We start from the raw sequence: 22,182 nt of genomic DNA on the forward strand, positions 1-22,182 counted from the left end.
AGATCAACAAAGAGATGCAGGCACCTTCTAAGTCTCAATTTGAGCATCCACCATTCAAGACTCTGAATTCAGTGTACAACAACAAAATGACACCCATTCAGTTGTTTAGCAATGATCTAAGAACCAATTTTAATAAAATCTTTTTATTGTGTTTCATACAAGTCTGGTTACCAGACAAAGTTTACAAAAGATATCATTCACTTTCTAGCACATAGGTATACATTTTTGTGCAATTCTGTAGACAAGACAGTCCTGGCATCATGTCCCTAGTAGAGCAAAAACAACGTCTCATCAACTTACATGAGCCAATAACATAAATTATCTGACGTGGACCGTAAGGTGGTGAAGTAGTTCACTTATATACAACCGCATTAATAATGAAAAATACATTACGTACGATACGTAAACCACTGAACTACACCGTCTGCAGCTTCAACTTTCCAAGTGAGTCAGAAGTTGGCGGAGAAGTATTTACAGATACTTTGTCAACGATGCACAATACTGGAGTGCCTAACACATACATTGTCTAAAAGAACTCAGGAACAGTCCAAATGCAAAAAAAAAGTTTCTAACAGGTGTTCAGTTTGAGCTGGGATTGATCACATTTGTGCACTGCGGTTCGCAGAAGGGCCCAAAACGCCCATAAATGTCTTTGGCTCGAACTGCAAAATGATATGTAGAGCCAGACTGGAACTGGGTCAGGGTACAGGCCATTGGTAGTGGAAGGGCTTTCACCTCACCAATCTTCTTCCAGTGCTGCTGACTTAAGCTGCTGTTGGAGTTGTCTTGGTGGTAGGCATAGAGGTGATAGCTTTCGACGGCCGCGCACGATTGATTCGTTTCGGACACGCACCAGGACAACACTATGCCGGAATTACTTGGCACCAGCTTGAGCTGAGGCTGCTGTGGGGGCAAGGTGCGGTGAGCTTCTGCTGGAAGGCCTGTGGCTATCGGTGGCGGTGGGAGTGGGGGGAGCATCATACTGGAGCCCCGAGTAGGCGTAGTCATTGAGGAAGTATGGGATTTCACCGAAGAATCCTACAAAAGAGTAAAGTCCTATGTCAGAACTTTTCACCAAGAACAACCACTTATTTTCACCTCAACAGGCTTCATTTTTATGATTTGGACGCATACTCGGCAAACTATCCTAAATATTTCCATAATGCAATGAGATGGTGATGCCAGTAATTCCCAGATAGCAACTTTTCTACTGACGTTAACAGGAATTTAAGGGAATAAATCCTTTTTAAATCATTCAATCAACAATTTTATTAACCATGGGTGTGTTTATGAGTGTGATTTTCTTTTTGTCTACATGTGCTCTGCAATTGGCTGGCAACCAGTTCAGGGTGTACTATAGCTAGTGCCAAAGGTTGGCTAGGATAGGCTCCAGCACCCCTTTTGAGGACGAGCGGTTGAGATGATATAGATGAATGAATAAAATACGAAAGGTTACAGATCGGAGTTCTCACCAGTTGAGGGCGGTTTTGCACTGATGGGGTGCCGCTGGATGTGTTATGGCTGATTTGTGGGGATGACCTCGTTCCTGAGGCTGGGGAAAGAAAACACATTTTACGAGACAAAGAGACAACTTGTTTACAGTTATTCTTATTTAAAATTTGGTAACAAATGAATCGCTTTGCTCTAGTAAAGGGTAATGTTCCCATATTTCTAAACAAAAAAACGTACAAATAGTATACAGGAGCATTTGGTCAATCAAATACAAATGAAATAAGTGATGCCCTTTGATTAAGTGAAGGTACATATATATTGTTATTTTTACCATTAAATATGGAAGTATGGAAATATGGCAGAGGGGATAAAAAAATAATGCAGAACTTACTGCTTGGAATGCTGACGGGATGTGGACGTTGGGTCAGCGAGGGACTGGGAATTGTAGCCGCCTTCACTCCCGTCACTTATGAAAACAAATACATACTCACATATAAGGTCCCTTTATAAAAATGAAACAAACGGTATTGGCCTGTAACTCTTACCTAGTACATCATCATCATCCTCAGTAAGATCTATGACAGCACCCTTGGGACGTGTTAATGGAGCAGCTGCTTTGGATGGAGTGATTCCTGTAGCTTGGTTGTCTATAAAGAAGGAACAAAATAATCTTAAAACTATAATTCTGTTAGAAACCATGAATGAATGATGGAAGCTATGATCCATGTGTAAAAAATAGTGTTCCCTAACATTTGAGAATTCAAAATTTTATATTAAGAACAAAATAAATACTGTAAAGGCATGCATTCCAAATATATATATTGCCACAAATTGTACGCGTAAAAAATAAATATATATTGGAAAAATGTACTTGCTCAGTGTAGAGTCTGGATCATTTAAGTTGGACAGTAAACTACTACTCTATAATGTTAAAAATCAAGTACTGCACCTGTTTTAGATGTTAAAGATGTCCCTTGTGGAGGTCCTGGGGCTGCTGAACCTGTTGCTGCTGGAACAGATGTTGCAGAAGAGGACGCGGTAGACATGGCTCCAGCCACAGACACAGTCGGTATCAGGGTCCTCGCTGTGGTAACAGACACTCCAGAATTGGGTGTCGTTATCCCCCCGGCGCCACCTTGGTATATAGCTCGGGTAACTGAGATCTGGCCAGAGGGCACCTGGCTAGAGGAAGCCTGAAGGGCTGGTACAGTAATTGGAGTTGGAATAGAACCAGCAGCAGTGGTAGTGGCAGAAGCAGGCTTGATGATGTAAGTGGTCGTGGAAGCAGTAGTTTGAGTCTTATTGAGTGCATTAGCTGCCGGTAGAGAAGACACCGGGAAGTTGACCAGCGTTCCTGTCTGCCCATTTGTCATCGATACAGGCAGCTGTATGATGAGTGGCTGTCCAGTCATCATTCCCCCTGAAGGTGATGTTTTCAGCAACAAGGTGCCTGTGGAGCTCTGAGTGGTGTTACCAGTAGCCAAGGTGGAGGCAGGATTGGATGAAGTTGTGATCAGTTTAATAATAGGGGCCTGTGAAACAATAGCTGCAGTAGTTGAGACGGTGGTTGGAACAAGTGAGCCAGGTTTCGCTGTAAAATAGAAGCCACCAAACAAAATTTGTTTAAACAACATCCAGGATATGTTTAATTATGTATCAAGGTAGCTTTAAATTTACAAAGCATTTACACCTTGGTTCACATCGAAGACCCCAAAATCCATGAAATGAAAGAAGTGTTAAGGCACAACTCACCAGCGGTGTGGGATAGTGTAACAGCTGGTGGTGCCATCTGTTTCATCTCCACTGGTGTCCGGACTGCCCTATTTAGAAAAATTGTAGACTTGACTTAGAATTGATGGGCCATGCTGAGACCAAGTTTCAAGACCACATCATTGTATATTTCATTAATCTTTATTATGATAAATTAAAAAAATTATACTTTTTTCAAACCAATACAACTAACTATCTTTGTTAGTCTTCATGTTGGTTTTTTCATTTCAATTACGATGACTATTACGCTCAGTCCGGTATTGTCATGTTCAGAAAAGCATACAATTATGTTCAAATAAGCTAAGGCAAAGTAGACATGAAAAGGTTTATCAAAATGTGATTGTTAAATTGATGATAACCTGAATCATAAAATAATACTAAAAACAAAAAAAGAAACCCAACATTAAACAGGAAAAAGGCATTTAATCTCCATATGAACTATTTACCGTTGAGTTTGAGCTGTATTTGGAACAGACGATATTTTGGCGGCAGAAGCAGAAGCAGCCGCAGATGCCAAAGCATTTGAAGCAGCAACTGCCTAAAAATATTGGAACAGCATATCTTGTGAGCACTTCGACACCTCATCACTTAATAAACACACGCAAACAATGTAGGCAATTTAAACTTGTTTCTCACCTCTTGTTTTCTTTTATTTTCTGATGCTTGATTTGCTTCCCCAAACTTTTTAGCTAGTCGGTTCATCTTGGCCTGAAAAGTTGAGAATTTTACAAATATTACACGTATTTCAATGATAAATTAGAAATGAAACAATAACAAAATATGGAGGTTAAGGTGACATGCTGAGATCACAGGTTTATTTCAATGTTTTCTTGATCTTACTTGAAGAGCATTGATGGACGATTGGTGTCGGGTGGCACAGTCAACCTTATCAACTCTGCCTTTTAACTCCCGGACATCTTTTTCAAAAAGTGTCATCTGAAGGTCCTGCAAACTTTTAACCACTAACTGCTGCACAATCTACAAAGATGGAAAACAGATGCACTGTTTAGTGGAAACAGATCCATTTTTCTAAATGTGGTGAAGAAGAGCAGTTGTTTACTTACCTTCTCAAGCTTGTGATGACTGCCGGCTTTTGCCGTGATTTTTAATTCCAGTTCAGCCTCCAACTCCCCTTGGTGCATCTTCAATCTTTTCCCCTCCCGTTCTACAGTCTGGCCCTCTTTGTCATAGCCCTCTGACAAAGTACGCTTGATTCCAGCACTACAATTTGTTTCTTCTGACACTGTTTGGAAAACAAAGATGTGATGTGATGAAGTTATACTATCAACTTGTATGTGGTATTTCACAAAACATTAATAGATACTGTGATCACCTCAGTGATAACACATATAACGTCAATTTTAAAGTGTGACTCCCATATATTTTATGACATCGATCTTTTCTAGTCAAATGGATTATATTTTACACATTTTTTTTAAAAACAAGAAAACACCCATAAACATGTTTTCTTCCATCCTTCATATTCGAGATATCAGGACTCTGAACTTTCGGTAGCACGACACACGGTCCCTTCTGTGCAATAACTTCTACGCAGCTGTGTATGATGACAATTAGGCTTTTGTCGAGTCAATGCTGATGACAAAGCCTATGTCCAATTATCGTTATTATAATCGTAATATTTTGAACAACCTGGCTGCTTGTTCGTAATATTTTGAAGGGATAAAAAACTAAAACAACACTAAATAGGTTCCTTTTAAAAAAACTCCAGCAAAATGTGAAGGTGGGAGCGAGGCGAAAAGAAACCGGAGTACCCGGAGAAAACTCACGCAGGCAGGGGGAGAACATGCAACTGACCTGGATTTGACAGCTAGTTAGATTTACCTGTATTTGAAGGTGGAGTGGATGAAGGGCGCAATGGCTTGGAAGGCTGCTCGGTGTCTATTTTTTCCTCTCGAGACATTTGAACAATGGTATCATGCACTTTGTCTTGTATTAGCAAGATTTTTTTAGGCTCTTCTTTGTTGAACCCTTCCACAAGTTCCTTTCCCTGTTCTGTATCACCCGAGGAAGAGGGTGAAGGAGTTGGGGAATTTGAAGTAGAAGACTTCACTTGGGCAGTATCCTTGGATTTTGTAGTGTTTGTTTCCATTGGGACAGTGCCATTAGATGAGGGAGGCAAAGAAGCTGATTCTCGATGAGGATCCTTGTCTGAATTGTTACCTTTGTCCTCTGTTGCGGTTTGGTCCTCCTGAAAGAAGAAATATAAAGTCAGTCATTTTTAAAGTTCAATAACTTTAAGCAGCTCAACATTGATTCAGTTTTTTTTACCCCAGTTTTGTCTTTGGATTCCGTCGTTCCTGGTTCAGAGATGTCCTTGGCTGAGGATGAAGGAAATGTAGACTTTTCCTCCACCATTTTCTCTTCAAAATGTATATGGAATGGTGACGAAGGGTCTGAAGGGGATTCATCATTTTCTTTTGGACTTTGTGACGGCACTGGCGAAGGGGACAAATTGAGCGACAAGAACGGAGCGGGCGAGCTTTGGGAGGCGAGAGAAGCAGGCGATGTAGCAATGGGGGAGTTTGAATCCTGTTGGCTGTTTTGCTCGGAATCCCTTTGTCCATCCTCTCTGTGCGAGCCATTCATTAGGGGAGGCGGAGATGGTTCAGACGCACTCGATGCAGCTGTCAACAGAGTGCTGTGAAGAGTTTCCAGCTGCTGCCGGTCACTGATCTTCATGGTTTTCCGAGCACGGAAAATCTTCTTCTTCTCTTCAGTTACAACAACTTCCATTGTTGCCTGTGGAGTGACGAAGCAATATTAGAGGTCACAATAAGGTTTTTTTTAGGGTTGAATAGCCCAATTGACTTGCGGGGGGGGGGGGGGGGGTGTCCACTTTATAATCGTTCACCTTGACTGTTTGGTGAACAGAAATCTCTGCGTAGCAATGTAGTAGTTGTAGCGTTTGAAATGAAACACTAGAGGGACCTCTAGAACCCTATGAACACCCCAGTTGTCCATTTCTAGAAAGTCCTTACGGTGCGTACACTCGAATATCCAACTGCTCGTTTATCTTTTTCTATCTTTTTTTTTTTAACAAATTCAGTTAGATATTTTTCAGTAACGCTTTATTTCATCACACAAAATAGGTAAATATTTTCCGTGGAACTTGTCCACAGTTTCGGCTTAGCTCGGTGAGCCAGAAAGAAGAGCTTTTATCCCACAAATCATCCCTGCTCCAAATGAAAATTTTGGTTTGATCTCTTATTTCTATGTTTATCTTTGGCCCACCATCTGATAAACACAAATGACACTGAAGCGAACAACAAGCAGCAGAAACCCAACCTTCTTCCCTACCCCCCACATTCCTATTGGTTCAATACTCAGCCAATCCGAACATGTGAATCAAGGCCAGTCTCGGCAGCAGTACGAAGGTTATGCAAAACATGGAAGATTTCCCGTAGTCTAGAACATTGTCTTTGGAGCTCCTTCTGAATTTGTAAAAGTACAAAATTGTATGAGCCTTGAATTTGCACACACCATGCTTCATGAGTTTTAAGGTCAATTATAATTTGTAAGGGAAAAATATAAACTCAATACAAACCAAGTAATAACCACATAAAATACGGGGGAAAGGGTAACAATAGATATCCGATTTTGAACCATATTATATGAGGATACTTGTCTTTCCTGGTAAGTTAGCTGTACTGCTCTAAGTGTAAAGGCTTTGTTTGTATTTTTGATTCTGATGTTGTAGTGGTTCACTCGCTTGACTTCAGAGCAGACAAGTGCAGGATTGATTCTCGCTCGGTGGCGATATGTTTGTGAGTGCGTTTTGTCATCTGTCTCTCTGTGTGCCCTACAGCTGGCTGGCGACCAGTCTAGGGTGTAGTCTGCCTGTGGCCCGACGTCAGCTGAGATAGGCTCCAGCTATCCACACAACTTTGCAAGGATGCACGTTAGATGAAATTGTTGTGCAGTTGCACGTTACGGAAGATTAATGAATAATTACTTCGTCAGATGAGATTTTTTTGCAGTTGCACAACAATATTCAAAAGGTCAACGTATTTCTCACGTGATTAAACTAAAATATCAAGGAAGCTCCAGCAAACAATTCAATAAAGGCTAAAGAAGTAAGAAGCGGTGCAAACAAGATGCATGATTACCGCAACATTCTAACGTCGGCGCACTCTGCGCAGAGCTCGATATACCCCTCCCCCACCCAACGGCTTCATTTTCTGCGACAGGATTCAGTGCAGTTACTCAAAATGGCCGTTGGCTCTGCTGTTTGCTGCTCTCCTACTAGCTAGCTGAAGGAGGCTCTGTGTCCGAGGCATCAGGTTGCAGAATCGCTGTTCGGTAACATTTAGGGGGCTTAACAAACTAACATTAATTTAACATAGCCTGCAACCATATTTAATTTCAAGTTAATGGGACACTACAACACAAGGGCTGAGCGCTATAAAATATAGATACAACGTTATGGTTATCGTTTGACAAAATTCTCTAAATTCACTGACCAAGTTAACCAATCCAATCCAAGATAACCAGACACGATTGTAAACTGAACATAACTTCCAAGTTCTGCAGTAAAGTCTTTAAAAATGTTTACCCAAATAAAACCCTTAATATCTATACAAAACTCAAAACTTAGTATAGGAAATTACTGGCACAAATCAAAATAACTTCCTGTGACAATTAACAGCGGCCTCTGAATATACTTTTGGAGAGACCCAAAAAGTAGTGACGTATTCTGTTTCAAAGGAAGACCATTTTAAAGCAGAAAGCGCAGACAAGTATGAATACGTTTCCACAAGCAGTTTGGTAAGCTAATAGACTACATAAAAGCCACAACATATGCAAATTGTTGGCCATTTTAGAATGAAAGCATGACCTTGACACAATTATTAAAATCAACTGACAAGAGTGTAAGGACTAACTAATTACTACAACAATATATATATATGATGAACACCTTAATGCCTAAAAGCCGAAGAATTTAACCTTGAGCAGGATGTTTAAGATAGAAGCTTTTGTTGCTTTGTAATTGTGGGGGATGGGAAACAGTCCAGCAGCTGAACTTATAAGGAAGGAGGAGGAGCTATTTTCAGACTAGCCCATTTTGTTACTAGGGGAAGGGGTGAATCATGTGATAGGGTGCGTGCTACATTACGTTTCAATATTTTTCAATACATGCACTCTTACTAGGCCGACCAATCCTGTCACCACTTTGAAAGAAGTCTGACTAATAATCTTGTATGTTACAGTGAATGTGTGCCCTGTGGTCGGCTGGCCACCGATTCAGGATTTCCTCCACTTATGGCCCGGCCAGGGTCAGCTGGGATAGCCTCCAGCACCCCCGAGCCCCACACCATAATGAGGATAAAGCAGTTCAGAAAATGAGATGAGAAAGCAAATGGCTCTGAAACTAAAGTTCTCCAACTAAAATCAAAGGTGATATGCACATCTATGAATAGATTTTAATTCAAAATTAATGTTAAATATGCTTAACTGCACAGAATGGCCTGTCTATATAATGTAAGTAAATGAGGCCTTTGAGGTTAGTGGGGGGAAGGGAAAGACTGGAGGATCATAGGAAAACAGGCAGGAGGAGGAGCTCTTCAAGGGCGAGTCCATCTTGTTCCATGACCGGGGTGTGTCTTGGAACTAAGTGTATGACCTGAGCTAACATTCGACGAGTTCATACCAAAGGAGTTTTTGGCTTTCAATATTTAGAAATCCGATTAAAAAAATAAATAATCAATACAAAAACAGAATGACCTTCGATTACATAAAGAGTCAAACTATATAAAGTGTCAATCATTTTTGTATCTACTTATCTCAAAATCTGATACTTATAGTATGCTACGGAACGGTGTAGTGGTTGTCAAAATCTACTGTAGCTAGCAGTGCAGACAGACAGAACAGGAGTAAATTGCACAAGCAGTTGCCAGGCAACACCCTTCCCCCAACTCTAGCACAGACTAGTACACCATGTGGAAAACTACAGCCAGTACGGATGAGACCATTTGGAAAGAGGGCAGGGGGTAGTCCTTTGTCAAAGAAAAAACTAAATCAAAATCAGAGATGATATAATTTAGGTATGAATGTAAATGAAGTTGATATACTGAAAATAAAGATAAAAAAATATTTAGGAAAATATACCCCGACCAAAGGAAAGGAAAATAAGGGGAGGAGCCTATTCCAGACCATACCAAAAACTTTTAAAAAATTAAACAAAACCAAAAGAAAAACAGCACAAATAACTTCTCAAGCCAATAATCCATTAAAATTGGTTCAAAATAGATATGAGGGTTTAAAATTATACATAAAAGCAAAGCACAGAGCTATAAATGAGACAATCCATTGCAGCAGCAACACTGCTCCCACGCCACACACAATTATACCCCCTCCCCCACTTAGGGCCCCCTTTCGTTGTTTCATATGGAAAAAACAACTGTGTTCACAAAAGTAAGCAATCTCATTAATGTGCAAAAAAATGCATTAGAAAAAGTAAATATTTTGCGGATTTCAAATTTTTGGTTACGACAGATCTATGGAAACAAGCTGAACAAACACTTCACCAAAAACAGGAGGGATCCCAAAAGTTTGTATTCATAAATGGGAATTTTGTCAAATCAACACAAACTACATGAAAATGTAGCTAATCGTATCCTTGCGCTGTACAACAGCAGAGCACAGCTCCTCGATATGAGAGCAGACAGAGCAGTTGTTGATCGGGCTGAACCATGCAAGAACAGGGGTGGTACTTGAAAACAAGGAGCTGCAGAAAGACGACTGGGACCAATGTTTAAATTTGACTTTAAACAGACTACATAATTTCTTTATATTTTGTACTGTTGTTTTACAAATACATTTCTTGACTCAATCTTTTCTAAAAAGATTTTTTTAAAACATGCATCTATGCATTTGGTAAATGAATGTAAGATGAAGTGTTATATTCACAAATTAACTTTATTTTCTAAGGCCAGCCTCTCTTGGAAATCCATGAAGCACAGAAAAACCGAACAAACAGCATGTCGTTTTTTGCCCATCCCCCACCCTGTGATAGTGCAGAAACACAAAATGGCCACCAGTTCTCTTGCGAGCAGCAGGCTCTGCTGAGACATGAGTGGATCTTAAAACAGACTCCGCCTACCATCCAGAAAGGAAAAAAAAAACAATATGGAAAAGGACCGTTTAACAGCAGAAAACTGCATTCTCATGTATAGAACCACATGGAAAAAAGCGTGTAAACAACAAAATATATATATTTCCATTGTCTGTGGTGTTGCTATGAAACTAGGTTACATGATCACTGTTAACCATTTACCAATCAGCGGTCTGGAAAATGAGGCGTACACACAAAATTAAAATTCTTAGCCTATTTCTTAAAATATTGTTTTAACTTTATTTACTTGAGCAGTACAATCAAAAGGTAAGTCAGGGAGAGCTCAGTCTGCATTCCAATAAAACTGCACGGCGCATACTGTTCCCCTTCCCCCAACCTCACTTTGGCTCATCTGGATTTACTGAAATTTAAATCGGCCACCAGGTCTGTTGGTGTTCTGATAGCCCGATACACGCCTTGTGTTACAAAACTATTTTTGTTGCACGGTTCTGTAAATGCATAGCTATTGAATACCAATAAAGGATGTTGAATGTTGCCAAAAAGCAAATTTTGCTATTTTGACATTAATGTTTCTTCACTGGCTCAGCAGTTTTTAAATGTTATCCGATAAATTCAAAATTGCAGCAAAGAACAACCAGCGACAGCTGACATATTCTTAATACGACAAACATATGTTATGTATGTCTACGATTTGAGTCTTTCTATCTGATCATGCGAAAATCTTCTTACAAATCTAAATACGATTTCCGATGCTACCAAATTGTATAATCGAAGATTAAGACAGTGAAATGCCTTCCAGGAAGGTCGTTGGCACAGACAATGGCTTCAAAGCGAACATCTTCACATGACACATCTGCCAAGATACCCAGTTTTTGTAGCTGTCTGGGATCAAATCTTCATTGCAAAGACAATTTGACTTTGACAGTCCTTGCCACTTGCCAGGCGTCCCCTGGACAAAATGCTTCCATGCGTATCTTCAAGAAAGTTCTACAATATTCTCAAAGAAAGCTCAGACGATTTGGATCAGCCATAAAATACACGTCTATCATTGTCGGAGTAGGCGTAAAACATTTGTGCTCTGTTGGACGAAGCCATTCAACTAGACCATGGTTGCCCAGACAGGTCTCAAGGGCCGCAGTAGGTGCAGATTTTCGTTACAACAACATGGCATTCTAGAGTTGGAAAAAGTCAATATCATTTAATGTCAAATTGTAGTAAAACTATGTTTCAGTTTATTCCAGGGTAATTTTCCCCAGGGGAATGGAAGGTACAATTTTGCTCAGAATAGGGCATTTTTTCTTTTTAAAATTGTTGAACCTCACACAAAAACAGCACAAACAACGCGAAAATTCGCCCTCCAAAAGCACCGCCTCCTAGCCAACCGAAAAAGGAGTATACATACTTTGTTCTTGTTTTTCACAGGCTGAGTAGAAGGAAAAGTGGGGGGTTGGGATGGATGCATTAGTTTTCAGTGAGCGTGTGTCGAGTATTTCTTAGCATTATGCTACCGTGTAACTTCTTTTGGATGTAAATAAAATAGGGAATGTACTTTGGTCCATAACGCACACAAGTCTGAGTCAATTTATGTAACCAAGATCGCAACGAGCAAAGAAAATCTTTTTTTTTAAATCAAAAAGAGTAAATACGTATGCGTTGATGTTGCCGTTGAACGTTTTATATGATGAGTACTTTTAAAATAGCCATGTTTGAAAGTTTTACAGTTGTACTATGGCTAGCACCAATCAGTTGCGTCTGAAACTAGGAGTCAGACACAGCGGCAACACCCCTCCCCCACACTATCAGTGTGCCTGCTCCAGTTGGAAGTTTTTACAGCCGAGACTGGACTGAACCATTGCAGCAGAAAGGGGGTTTCCACAAACAGTCCAAAAGCAGGGACATGTTCATCTTGATAAAATCCATATTAATGAATTTTGGTTCACAGTGTTTTTTCTATTTCCCTATGCTCGCTTCAGAGCGTGAGCGATTTCTTTTCATGGATGCTAGCGCTCGTCTGTTCAGCTATGAATGTGGCCCAGCTCCTAATTATATTTTTTTAATCAAAGAATATTATGTTGTACAGTAGAATCCATCAGAATCTATATTCAAAAGCCATTAAAAGTGAATATGAGCAGTAGAAACTGCAGTCCTTTCACGATCTTTAGGATTTAGAATAATATACATGGTGGTACGTACTCGTGTGAGCAACATGATACTTCCCCTCCCCCATTCCCTGTTTCCCCTTTATTCAATTGCAGTCAACATAAGGTTTCAAAATGGCTCCTCCTGCTTACGTAGTTACTGCAGTAAAACTGCTACTTCTATCACCACAGGTTATGCTTAGCTAGGGCTCCAGGTGCCTCTTCTTTAAAAACATTTTTTTTTAATTATGCCTGCTTGTGAAATCTGAAATTCTATGTTTACTTGAGAAATTTACTATTATGTAGTGCACCAAAACTTTTTTGTAGTGTACCAAACAGATAAGAATTATTTCCATTTTATTCAAGTAATCTTAAAATTAAGGCAATACACATGATAAAAAAAAGCCTTTTGCCTTGCCAAATCACGAAAATAAACACGCAGCTTGGGTCTATCACTAGATGACCAATTCAAAATAGTTTTGTAATCTGTCCTAAAGATATCGGATTTTTCCAAGAGCATTAAAGAATGTCGAGTATTTCCAAATCAAATCAAAACTAGTGATTGCATTGAATGTTACAGCACCCAGAGCTGTGTACTAAGCAGAAGTTCTTAAAATAACAAAAGACAGAAAGCCCTCGCTTTTATCCTGTGATTTAATCTTGGGACATGCAACCCTAAAGACTCCACCTCTTTTAGTTTGTTTTTTTATTAGCACCCAGCCCATTTCATGGATTGTTCGGGCCGTAAGGGCAGCAGGAGAAGCTTCTGCGGTTTTTGGTGGACAAGGAACATGGTGATGGGGAATTGTGACTGCTGTTTCTTTTGTGTACAAGAACATGACATTGTCAAAATGATTGCCAAATTCGATGGCTCTGCCCATATTGTCGTCAATCTCCTGGACCCATTGTTACAGAATGCCTCAAAGTAAGACCACGTTCTTCATTCTCTTGATTGTCCACTGCTTCTTCACTCCCCAAATGCATCATACCGATGATGGAGTACTCATCAGTTGGGGGAGGTTGAGTGTCACTTGAGCAGCTCTTACTTGCAATAAAACCATGAGGCGAACCAGCGACACTGGTACTAGGCTGGAGATAATCTTCAACGTCTTCGTTAGGAGCTAAGCTATCGTATAAGGTCTTGGCTTTGGTTCTAATCATGGTATCCAGAGGTATCTTCTCCTTACAGTCCGAGATCCAGATCGATAGAATATTCTCCATCTTAACGATGATTTTATTCCTAGTGGTTGGCACTCGTTTGGTGTCCTTGGAAAAAATATCGTTGCCGTTTTCGGAATGTTCGCTTCTTCTTTCTTTATGTAACGCACAGTAGATTCATCCATGCCGTAAGCGCGTATTGCACGGGCATAATTATTGCGCGCCTTCGGGATATCTAGCGTAACTTTTTCAGTCACTGTCATCATTTTTTTGGTCTCAGTTCATGCCTTGGATGACTCAGGTGCTAAGTCGGCATTTTCAACGGTGATTCAAAATCCGGAATAGGTTCAGCATAATCTTTATAATAAGGTAATGTGGGCGATGCGAAATGTAATCCAAAGAAAACAGATCAAGGCAAGACAATGTCCTCTATTATTTGGCGCGTCATTCTTCTACGGTGAAATATACCTTCTTCAGCGCAGAGTGTCACCCAACTCACCGAAAAAGCAGTGTCCTGACTTCTGCCATTATACCGAAACGGTGAAAATGACACATGACACGGGTCGGTTGGTAGTCATCTATGGCTTTACAGATCTCCAATATGTCTGCCATCAACTATTTTGATAACTTTAGCCAATCAGGTGATCATGTTCCTTTGAAATGGTTGATGGATGTTGACCTTGGCAGGTAGTCCTGTTCATTTGAAGTGGTTGATGGGTGCCTACCTTTGACCGTTGTAAGTGTTCCTGTTCCTTTGAAGTGGTTGATGGATTCTGTTCCTTTAAAGTGGTTGGTGGATGTTAAACTTTGGCCAGTGTTCCCGTTCCTTTAAAGTGGTTGGTGGATGTTAAACCTTGATCAGTGTTTCGGTTCCTTTTTGTGAGTGGTTCCCCCCCTGCAGGTGTTCTCCAAGGTATGTACTTTGATATCGTGGTTCCCCGGTTTGCACCTCTGCGGGTGTCTGACTTTTGACCAGTGGTTGCCCAGGCTGGTTGGACGTTAAACTTTGGCCGTTGTTCCTGTTAGTTTAGAGTGGTTGATGTATGTTGACCTTTGACCTTGTTCCTTTGAAATTGTTGATGGATGTTGACCCTGGCAGGTATTCCTGTTCATTTCAAGAGGTTGATGGGTGCTGACCTTAGACCGTTGTAGGTGTTCCCGTTCCTTTTAAGTGATTAATGGACCTTTGAACATGGCAAGCGTTCCCCTTTTTTATGTGAGTGGTTCCCACTCTGCACATGTTCTCCAAGGTATGTCCTTTGATATTGTGGTTCCCTGGTTTGCACCTCTGCAGGTGGATACCAAAGGGTGACCTTTGATCTTGGTAGGTTGTGGTTAGACTGACAGGGGGGAGGATGGATCGGTGAAATTCTTCCCACAGACATGCCCATGCAGATCCCAGAAGTAGGGATCTGGCCCGACATGCATCCCTTGGAAAACAGCTGTGGAGGTTCAAACCAGGGAACCACCTCCATCAAAAGGACGCCCCCTTGGCAAATCACCTGCAGAGGTCAAAACCTTGGGAACCACCCACATCAAATAAATTAACACCTGTCAAGGTCAAGTCAAAGGTTAGCATCCATCGACCACTTCAAATAATGGGAACCCATGCCAAGGTCAAACCCAGAACAGCCCCCCAAAGAGGCCATCCATCATTTTTTCACATTACTGTGTGACATACACCATCTATTCTCTTACCTTAAGTGTAGCACAAGGGAGAGCCATATAGTTATTCTGCAAGCACTGATTTGAAAATGTACTGGTGTTCCTTCTTGTCGGGGGTGTCACTAACACCGGCGGTGACTAGGATCCCATAGCGTGCAAGATCCAGTCCTTTTTCCGAGAAATTCGACTTTTAGTTAAAAGTGGACTCCACCAGTGTCCCTTATTCTCCACGTCAAGCGTCTGTATTTGTCCCTCATGAGTTTCCACTTTTGCTGGAACTACCAACCCCACTGTGGAAACCTTCCGCTAGAAATCCACAATTCTACAATCATAAAATTTTACGCTAACTTCAATGCCTTTGGCAGATGTCAAAAACTTAGTTCGTCTTTTATGTAGTGTTTAGTGATTGCATCATAAAGCATACAATGAAAACTTATTTCTTTCAAGATGGCAGTATTTTAGAACCAACATAGAAAGTGGAGTATGTCATCACAGTATGTAACTAGATGAAACAAAAGGGAATACAAAGACTGACCAATCTGGCCAAAAAAGATCACAATTTGTTTTACACACTAAGTCAACTAATTTCTTTACGTTATCAATTTACGCAAAACTTGGAATGATGACAAGAGAATTTCTAATTATTGAGAGCACATGAATGGCGTCTAACATTAGGTTAGCATTCGGCTACCGTTTCTTGTTTCGTTTGTTTTGGAGGGGGGACAAATGTCAGTCTGCGTTTCCAGAACTGATCACCAAAATCAATTTTTCCGATCTACAATCAATCTCCAATCCGCCCAGGATGGAAACTGCGTTAGTTAATTCAGGCAGACATTAGCTCTCTTGGTGCGGGTAACATTTTTTGAATGGGGCTGTTACATTCATCTTTAGCCTGCTAACTAGAGGCTACTCTTTAAGCGGGGGAAACATTTTTTGTTGGTCTGGCCGTGTAAAAAAAAAAAAAGATATATTTTTTAACTGGTGTCTTGGTTTCTCTTACTGTAATTTTCTAACTCAGGTCTCTCAATTTATTTAATCATTGGTAGTTATGCAATTCAGTGAATGAAAAACGCTTGTTTAATAAGCCAAAAAATAGCCAGTATTTCCTCTAAGTAGGCAAATTAGCTGATATTTTAAATGCGCATGCTATTTAGCCAGACAAATGCAAGTATCTCTGAATGTGCTGCCTACTTGCCATGAATTGGCTACCCCTCTGCGGTATGTGAGGCTATTTGAGAAACAAGCTTTATTGAATCCAGAAAGTCAGGAAGGCTTTGTCTGAGTCTCATATAAAGAAAGAAAAAGTACAGCAACAGACTGAACAGGTACAGAAGTAATAAAGCCAATGTATCTATCACCTGCAAACCCTGAAACTGTGTTTTTCCTTGGTCACATATTTTTACTAATATTTTAGAAACCAATTTCTCAAAAAATGGTCTTTGAGCTTTTTACTGCTCTTTACTACGATTTTACTTACGTCTCCTTGTCGAACGGTAGGGAAAGTTCCAGCCACAATGTAAGTTTGTTGGCAAAGACTGCTGTCCCCAATTAGTTCCCGAATATGGCCGGCCAAAATTAAATTAATCCATGTCTCAGGTAGAGGCTCTCCTTGAGAGTTACTTGTGGAAAAACAGTATAGTAGTTTTGGTCTCTCGAACAGAGGAGGTCTCATTACCTGTGAGACATTTTAGGGACGAACTAGTGAAGCCGACACCTGACTGGTTCTACCTTTGGCCACAGTACAAGAGCTTGCTGCTAAAAGTGTCCGCAAGGCCTATTAGTTAGGTTTTTCAATATAAATCCATTTCTCTTGCATTTTCGCACTCTATCTTTCTGGTGACTATAAAGTCTTGTGAATGTTCACCATGGATACCGCGCTTCTAAAATGGCTACCACAGCCCATAATGCATTGCAGTGCCCAAGGCATACAGTGCAATATAGTAAAAGAGAATGACGTTGTGCATTGACGTGCCAGTTGAACAGACACTGCTTTCAATTATTAGTACATTAAAGGTAAAGAAAAATGATGCAGAAGCTTGAAGGGCTTTATTGCATTTTGATTCATTTTAACCTTCTAAGAGCCAGGCTCTTGCAAGGCATGCATTTTTATTTTCTCTTTAATAATTAGGCTAATTGGGACCTGATGAATGGACGTCAGGACCATGTTACATAGTCCAAAATTTAACATTGTGATCTCTAACAACCAAAAATGTGATGTCCACACATGTGGACGCCAGGTCATTGGAGGTTAATGGTAGACAAACATGTTCAACCTGATTTCAATGGCATGTTATGTAATATGCTTAAGTACTGGGGGAAACGGTTTGATATGAGAATGTTTGAACTGTAAAATAACATAGTTGCATTAATAATATTCAATATATTGGCAGGGCTTGCATGGTAATGTCATTTCTATTGTTTATTGGCAGACGACAGTCACACTTGTTTTTTATTTTAGTTATTCCATGCTCTTAAACGACGGGCATTCATCTCAATTTATGTTTTATGTGGCATACATTTTGCCTCATTCACCCGGATGTGTAACGTGAAATCGCTGAGTGGCCGTAGTCTGCAGCAACCATCAAATTCATCGGCCTTCAAATATGGCTCACTTGTGCTGTGGTTTAGACTCAGAAAATGAAACACAGGTCGACATAAGAATACATTTCTACATCTACTCCAAACAAAATTCTCAGAAAAGGGCAGTCAAAACTTGTACTAATTTCTGCCCAGCTGCCGAAATTAAGCCACACCCACATTCAAGGCCAGTGTGGTGCATGGAAAATTACTGGACTGGACCATTTCCCAACAAGAGGGGTGTTGAATGCAGCTGCTTGCCACTCACCTGTAACCAAAATCTGCAGCCAGATGCCGTAGGATCATGTTTAAACTAAACATATCGTACAAAAAAAATATTTAAATGGATTGCATCACTTTCCAACCAAGTTTTTACACTTGAGTCAAAGTGAGTGTTGTTTTTCTGTGGGTGTGTGTGCAGATGGGGGAGGGGGAATTGTTCTTTCTTACACTCACAAGGTCTAACTAAACTAATGAACTCAAAAACCTTCCCACGTTTCCACTAAAATTTCTTGTCCCTGCAGTGCATTGTTCTAATATGTTCAGTTCAAATATATGGTTGAAGAATCCATATGCGAGCCACCCAATACATATGGATCGACATTGAAAAGTGTATTGTGTAGCAAGAAAGACATTTAAAATCATAGCAAATCACAAGAGTCCAGATGAAAATCAAGATTACAGACAGCAACGCAACGTGATTCCAAATTCCAGTCAGACGCTGCTGTAATGTAATCCCCTATTCAATACTCAGCCTCTAGGGGAGTTTTCTTTTAGACGACAAGATCATTCAATGATCATGTTTTTTTTTGGTGTAATGTCGCAAACGTTACATCATTAACTTATTGGCTGCCACAGATAGCAATAGTCGTCCAATCTATTTGAATGAGGAGGACTGGTGGCGAATGAACAAACGTTAATCAAGCCCGGTTTAAATGAATTGTATGTGTTCTAGTGACAAACTCATTTAAATTGGCAGCAAGGATGATAAAAGCCACATGTCTATCATTGTCAATGGCACATCGAATGATGTAAGCAATTCATTCCTATTCTGTAAGATGAAATCATTGTAAATACAATTGAATCCGTCTTGCATAAAATGTTTTTGAAATTGTGCGTGAAGGATGAATAGAACAGAACATGGTTCAAAATGGAGACTTTTTTAAGTGTCACTGTATAACATTTCTGCATTCAACAATTTTAAATGATGGAGTGCTTGAATGTAAGCAGGGAGTACGTTAGCAATCGGAATAGTCAAAATGCTACACATCAATTTCAAAATTGTTAAAATGCAGTTAAAGCTAGTATGGTTGTTGCAGTCTGGAAAAATAATTCCAAAGCAATTGGGAAATGTTGATGTTGAAATGGTTTAAATCAGTTGAGAAATGTAAGAGATTCAGAAAAATTTCAAATGTTTGCATCAAATTGAAAAAAATCTCAAGTGAAATCGTCCGAATGCGCAAAAGCAGCTCAGTTAATTTCCTGAATGAGCTGCCGATTGGAAAATGTTAAAGATTTGAAATGATCAGAAAATGTGAAAATATTAGTAACAAACAAGTAATGTAAGTGAAAAATAAATATGATGTCAATTTATGCACAAAAACTGCAGCATTGCAAATCTGCGAGAATGCTAATGCTAAATTATCGCACTCAACATAACATTAAAGCGTAAGATTTTCCCATTGAAAGTGTTCAATTTATGAAAAAAATGAAATGTGGGCATAAGGAGAGCCAACAATTGGAAAACAATAATTTGTTTTGCAATAAAACACGGAGAAAACACGTTTTGGAGTATGCTAGTTGCAAGAGTAATACCATCACTCACCAACTGTGGCGTAGTCAAGCGATGTTCCCGCGATTTTCCACGATTCGCAAACCGTAAAAGAAGTCCTCCGCGCCTCTTCTTCGGGACGGGATTTACCAATTGTACTTTGATAAAGTCCGTTGGGCCAGGTAACCGAAAAAGCCGGCTAACCTTTGCCAGTGCGGCGACAGTAGGGTACTGCTGGTTTGGCGTTTGGACTCGCAAGCCGTCTCCAGTCCGATCTCAGTCGCCCGGTCGCCTGCGGTCGCTCCTCCTCTTTTCCGACTCACAAAAAACCGTCTGTGGCAGAGGCGGGAAGAGTGAATCAGTTATTGGAGCGCGAAAGAGAAGGCGGAGGAGTGGGAGGAGGAAAAGTGGACTCTACCAACCCGAACGTCCGGTTGCCCGCTACCAGTTTTTTCGTGTCTTCGAATTTAGGAGAAGGGAGAGCAGCCGACCGCAGGCACAACGCCAAACGGGAAGCTAGACCTTAATACCCCAAGTCAGGCGGACTTCAGTTGGAGGTTAAGTAGAAGGTGTGCTTAAAAAGTGGAAGTCCAGAGTGCACTAACAGAACGTGAACATGGCGGTAGGTGGGGCCTGGGTTTGATCTGAGGGGCGGGATTAAATGGACAGAGGGAGGAGTCAATTCCAACAACTCCAGAAGGCATTGTTCAGTCCAAACTGGATTACTGGACAATGGAGCATTACAGTTTTTTATTGTCAATGGCACTCAATGGGTTAAAAAGATACCTGAAATTAAACTAAAATAAATACACACTAGCTATCCGATAAAGTAGTGTTTCTTCCGCCTGATTTTGGTGCGAGCAGTTTGGGCTTGATTCCCCCTCAGTGGCAATGTGAGTGGTTGTCTTTCTCTCGGTAAGCCCTATGACTGATTGGCGACCAGTCTTGTATGCCTTTTGCCCGAAGACAGTTGCGTTAGACTCCAGCAACCCCCGCAACCCTTTCAAGGATGGGTGGTATGGAAGATGAATAAATGAATAGGCCTTGGTCAGATTTGCTAAATGCGCCCTCAGAGTGAGACTAAATCTGATTGGCTAAAATCTAACTTCACCAAACAAGCTGGTAAAGAGTGATAAAACAGCAATCACTAACTCCAATTCATATTTTTACATTTTTATTCACAGAACATACGTTACATGTGACTCATACCTCCCATCACTCTTTACTATCCATTTGAGTACATTAAGAAAAGCAATTTTCCCAGATATGTAAACACCTTCACAAATGAACACCACTTTTGAAAGCAAAAACCTTTTATTGCAATCGCTTATTTCCACTCGGTTCAGCGTTGTGGCTTAATTATCACCCGGAGTGCAAATAACACCCAATTGGAGCAAACAAGGTTCCACCTAACAGTAATCACCACTAACTACGAAAACCACACTACGAATATGTCGAGATCATCACGTGAAGTGACATGTTTTCGAGTTCCTCATTCTGCTGACATCATGCAGCAGTCAGCCATTTTGAGGACTTGTCTGAAAGGTGCACTTCTCATAACGCCCACAAGGGGTAAGTCATGCTAATGTAGCAACAATAGCAAGACTCTTGAGTGCTCATTTTCAAAGTAGTATGCTTTTGCTGAAAATATTTCTGAGACAAATTTCTCCCCATACTATGAAGGTGAAATCTTGTGAGACCAGTGAGCAAGAAATTAGTTTCACAGGAGAACTGACAAGTCCCCCAAATGTAAGACTCTGCTGAGGGTGATCAACACAGCCCAAAAGATCATCAACTGCCCCCTACCTACCTTGTCCAGCATCTACAAATTAGAAGGGCAGAGAGCATTACAAAAGACAATATGCAACCTGGCTTCCACCATTTGACTCTGCTGCCATCTGGAAGGCGCCACAAAGCCATAACAGCCAAGACAAACAAACTCAAGGACAGTTTCTTCCCAAGAGCTATCACCATACTCAATTCAAGTTCTGCACCTAGGACCTAATCAAGACTTATTACGACTACTTATACTGCTTACTTGTTATGTTGACCACTTATTTATCTATTACTATTTAGTGATTATTTATTTATCTGTTTGTTTGTTTTTGCGTCCATAGACTCAGCAAGTGGTGCGCTCTCAACAACTTGTTGCTGAAGTTCCCAAAACTATGGAACTCATCCTGGACTTCAAGCTCACTCCTCTCTGCTCACCTCACTTGGACTATTTATTTATTTGTTTCTTTTTCATTGAATATTTATTTGTCTGTTGTTATTTGTGCTTTATGTGGTGAAAGCTTTACATCTCATTATACTAATATTATGACAATAAAAGCATTCAATGAAATCTTGAGACAATTCATATATTTTAGAAAGAAATGTGCTGCCCACTGTCGAAAAGTTGGGTCTCAGTTGCAGGTGATGGGTTTTGCATTAGGATGATGGCATTTAACACAGGCAAAGATGCAGCAATAAGCTGAAGACATTTTAGTATTTTATTTTAGTTTTTTCACTATGCCAGAGGACTAGGCTTTTGGCTAAATGAAGAGGACAATATAGGG

General features: G+C 40.3%; 1 protein-coding gene and 1 long non-coding RNA gene across 6 annotated transcripts; one reads left to right on the plus strand and one right to left on the minus strand.

The window, feature by feature from the left end:
- Positions 1 to 124: 124 nt before the first annotated feature.
- atf7ip (activating transcription factor 7 interacting protein) lies at positions 125 to 20,250 on the minus strand. 5 transcript variants are annotated; one of them, XM_077719114.1, is made up of 14 exons: positions 20,047 to 20,250; positions 19,679 to 19,957; positions 5,512 to 5,982; positions 5,065 to 5,431; positions 4,287 to 4,465; positions 4,063 to 4,200; positions 3,859 to 3,930; positions 3,669 to 3,760; positions 3,205 to 3,272; positions 2,402 to 3,043; positions 1,998 to 2,099; positions 1,844 to 1,918; positions 1,473 to 1,552; positions 125 to 1,038 (listed from the first exon to the last, which is right to left on the minus strand). In XM_077719114.1, exons 3-14 carry the CDS (start codon positions 5,974 to 5,976, stop codon positions 580 to 582), a joined length of 2,739 nt encoding a protein of 912 aa, XP_077575240.1. In that variant the 5' UTR covers positions 5,977 to 5,982; positions 19,679 to 19,957; positions 20,047 to 20,250; the 3' UTR covers positions 125 to 579. The 5 variants fall into 5 exon arrangements, with proteins under 5 accessions (XP_077575240.1, XP_077575242.1, XP_077575238.1 ...); XM_077719116.1 differs by having other exon boundaries at positions 19,679 to 20,250; XM_077719112.1 differs by lacking the exons at positions 19,679 to 19,957; positions 20,047 to 20,250 and adding an exon at positions 16,754 to 17,154.
- On the plus strand, positions 19,701 to 21,968 carry LOC144198210 (uncharacterized). The gene is made up of 2 exons (XR_013326672.1): positions 19,701 to 20,246; positions 21,742 to 21,968. It is a non-coding gene; the product is annotated as an uncharacterized LOC144198210 (long non-coding RNA).
- The last annotated feature ends 214 nt before the right edge of the window (positions 21,969 to 22,182 follow it).

Source organism: Stigmatopora nigra, chromosome 6 (assembly GCF_051989575.1).
Source record: "Stigmatopora nigra isolate UIUO_SnigA chromosome 6, RoL_Snig_1.1, whole genome shotgun sequence".
NCBI lineage: Eukaryota > Metazoa > Chordata > Actinopteri > Syngnathiformes > Syngnathidae > Stigmatopora > Stigmatopora nigra.